This window comes from Mus pahari, chromosome 12, assembly GCF_900095145.1.
Source record: "Mus pahari chromosome 12, PAHARI_EIJ_v1.1, whole genome shotgun sequence".
NCBI classification, from domain to species: Eukaryota; Metazoa; Chordata; class Mammalia; order Rodentia; family Muridae; genus Mus; species Mus pahari.
In genome coordinates this window covers 13,419,416-13,421,251 of record NC_034601.1, presented here as the reverse complement: position 1 = coordinate 13,421,251, position 1,836 = coordinate 13,419,416, and the positions used below count along the sequence as shown (strand labels likewise).

Here is a 1,836-nt window from a genome sequence, read left to right as displayed (position 1 = left end):
GAGTTCCAGGACAGCCAGGGCTGTACAGAGAAACCCTGTCTCAAAAAACCAAAAACCAAAAACCAAAACCAAAACCATAATGATTCCTTCCTTATGGTTTTTCTTGTTCCTGGAGACAAGTTGGCATGGCAGCCACTGGCTGTGAATGGACCTCCCTAAGAGACCCCCAGTTATACCAAGAACCCTAATAAATTATCTTTTATCCCCTCCCCCAGAGTAGATAGAGGGCCCTCAAACATCAGGCCCCTGTTGGGGAATAGGCTGTTTGAGACAGCACCCTGGTTTGATAGCCACCACCAGAACCAAGAGGTTGGTTTGTCTGGCTGCAGAAATGGTGAAAGTTGCCCCTTTCTTGGCTCTTAGGATGTTCTCTTTGGAGTCTTGTGGGCACTCGCTGCATGCACCTCTGTATGATGCCATAGTCTTTATATCCCGTTGGGGAGCCCTCTCTCTAGCATACTTTGCTGCACAGATTGAATCTGCAGTAAGGCCCCACACTGATAGCCTAATTCATAGACTCCCAGGTCTCAAAGGTTTTGTTTTTGAACTGGGATCTTACCATGTTACTTATCTCTTAACTTCAGCACTGAAGTGACCCTCTCACATCTGCTATTAAGTTTTTGTTTTGTTTTAGTGCATAAGTTCTGTACCAGGCCATGTCATTTTGTTCTTGTTTGTAACATTCTGAGGGCATGTAGCCCTTGCTTTCCAGGAGTCAGATTGGACTCCATCCGCCACCTCAGGACATAGAGAGGGTAGCCATCTTCAAAGCCATAACAGTGACGACCCTTGGCTGTCGCATGACTCAAGAAACAAGTTAACCAAGGGAAAGGTCTCTGCTGGCCTTGAAGCTCCTGATTCTGTAGGTGTTTTATGTCCCTGTGCGGAGCCCGCCCTCATTAGCAACAAGCTGCTTGGGAGAATCCCAGCCTCTGCTGCCACCCATCCTGCCACCCACCCATCCACATTCCTCCATACTTCAGAAGCAGCACCCCAGGAGGCCAGACAGGTCAATGTGCCTTGGGTTCTTTCTGGGTGCACTCTTAAGAGAATTCAGTGCTTATTAGCAGGCTGCTGCTTCAGTGACACTTACTTGACTTTGTTCTTTGTAAGCCTGGCTGACTTGTCCTCTCTTCCAGTTTATCCCAAGAACTTGGTCTCCTCAAACTGCCACCTTAGCAGTCTGGCTCTGATACGACACAGGCCATAGGGTCTGTTCTGTCTACAGTTCAAATGTATGTCCAGGACAACCACCACAGGATGCTGACTAGTAGAATAGAAAGATCTGGCTTACTTTCTTGGTGTCTCTAGACTTCTGGTGCTTTCCTGAGTCTGGATGTGTAGAATGCTCGAGCACATCCTGGAGCACCCCCTCCCCCTACACATCTGGGTCATTTGATGGGGCCTCACCTCTGGATTACTCCATGAGGCTGCAAACACCCTCACCTGCCATGCACTGCAGTTCTTGTTGCAATTACCTTGTCTGTTGTCCCTCTATCCTCAAAGATGATTGCTGAAGCCTTGGCCCAAGGCGGGATGCACGTAAGAGCCCGGTTCCCGCCCACCTCCACCATGTCTGCTGGCCCGTCAAGCTCCATCTCTTTGGGCGGACAGCCCACAACACAGGTATTTACAGATCGGGCTTCATATGGGCTCAGCCCAAAAGCTTGGGGTTCCTCTGAGCACCCCCATGAAACATACTTTTCATTGTCAGTGACTTTCTTCAGGGTGGCTTTCAAAGCAGTAAAGAAATGTTAACTTAATTTGAGGCCAGGCCTTGCTGGTGTTTCTCTCTCTCTCTCTCTCTCTCTCTCTCTCTCTCTCTCTCTCTCTCTC

General features: G+C 49.0%; 1 protein-coding gene across 8 annotated transcripts in view; it reads left to right on the top strand.

Moving 5' to 3' along the window:
• Med15 (mediator complex subunit 15) overlaps window positions 1-1,836 on the top strand; it is a 72,427-nt gene that overhangs the window by 58,469 nt on the left and 12,122 nt on the right. For 4 of the 8 annotated variants that reach the window (XM_029544399.1, XM_029544398.1, XM_021209278.2 and 1 more), the window contains one exon: window positions 1,507-1,626. The exons of the other annotated variants lie outside the window; for them this stretch is intronic. In XM_029544399.1, the coding sequence (XP_029400259.1) occupies window positions 1,507-1,626 (120 nt within the window). The remainder of the gene's footprint in view (window positions 1-1,506; window positions 1,627-1,836) is intronic. 8 annotated transcript variants of the gene reach the window in all.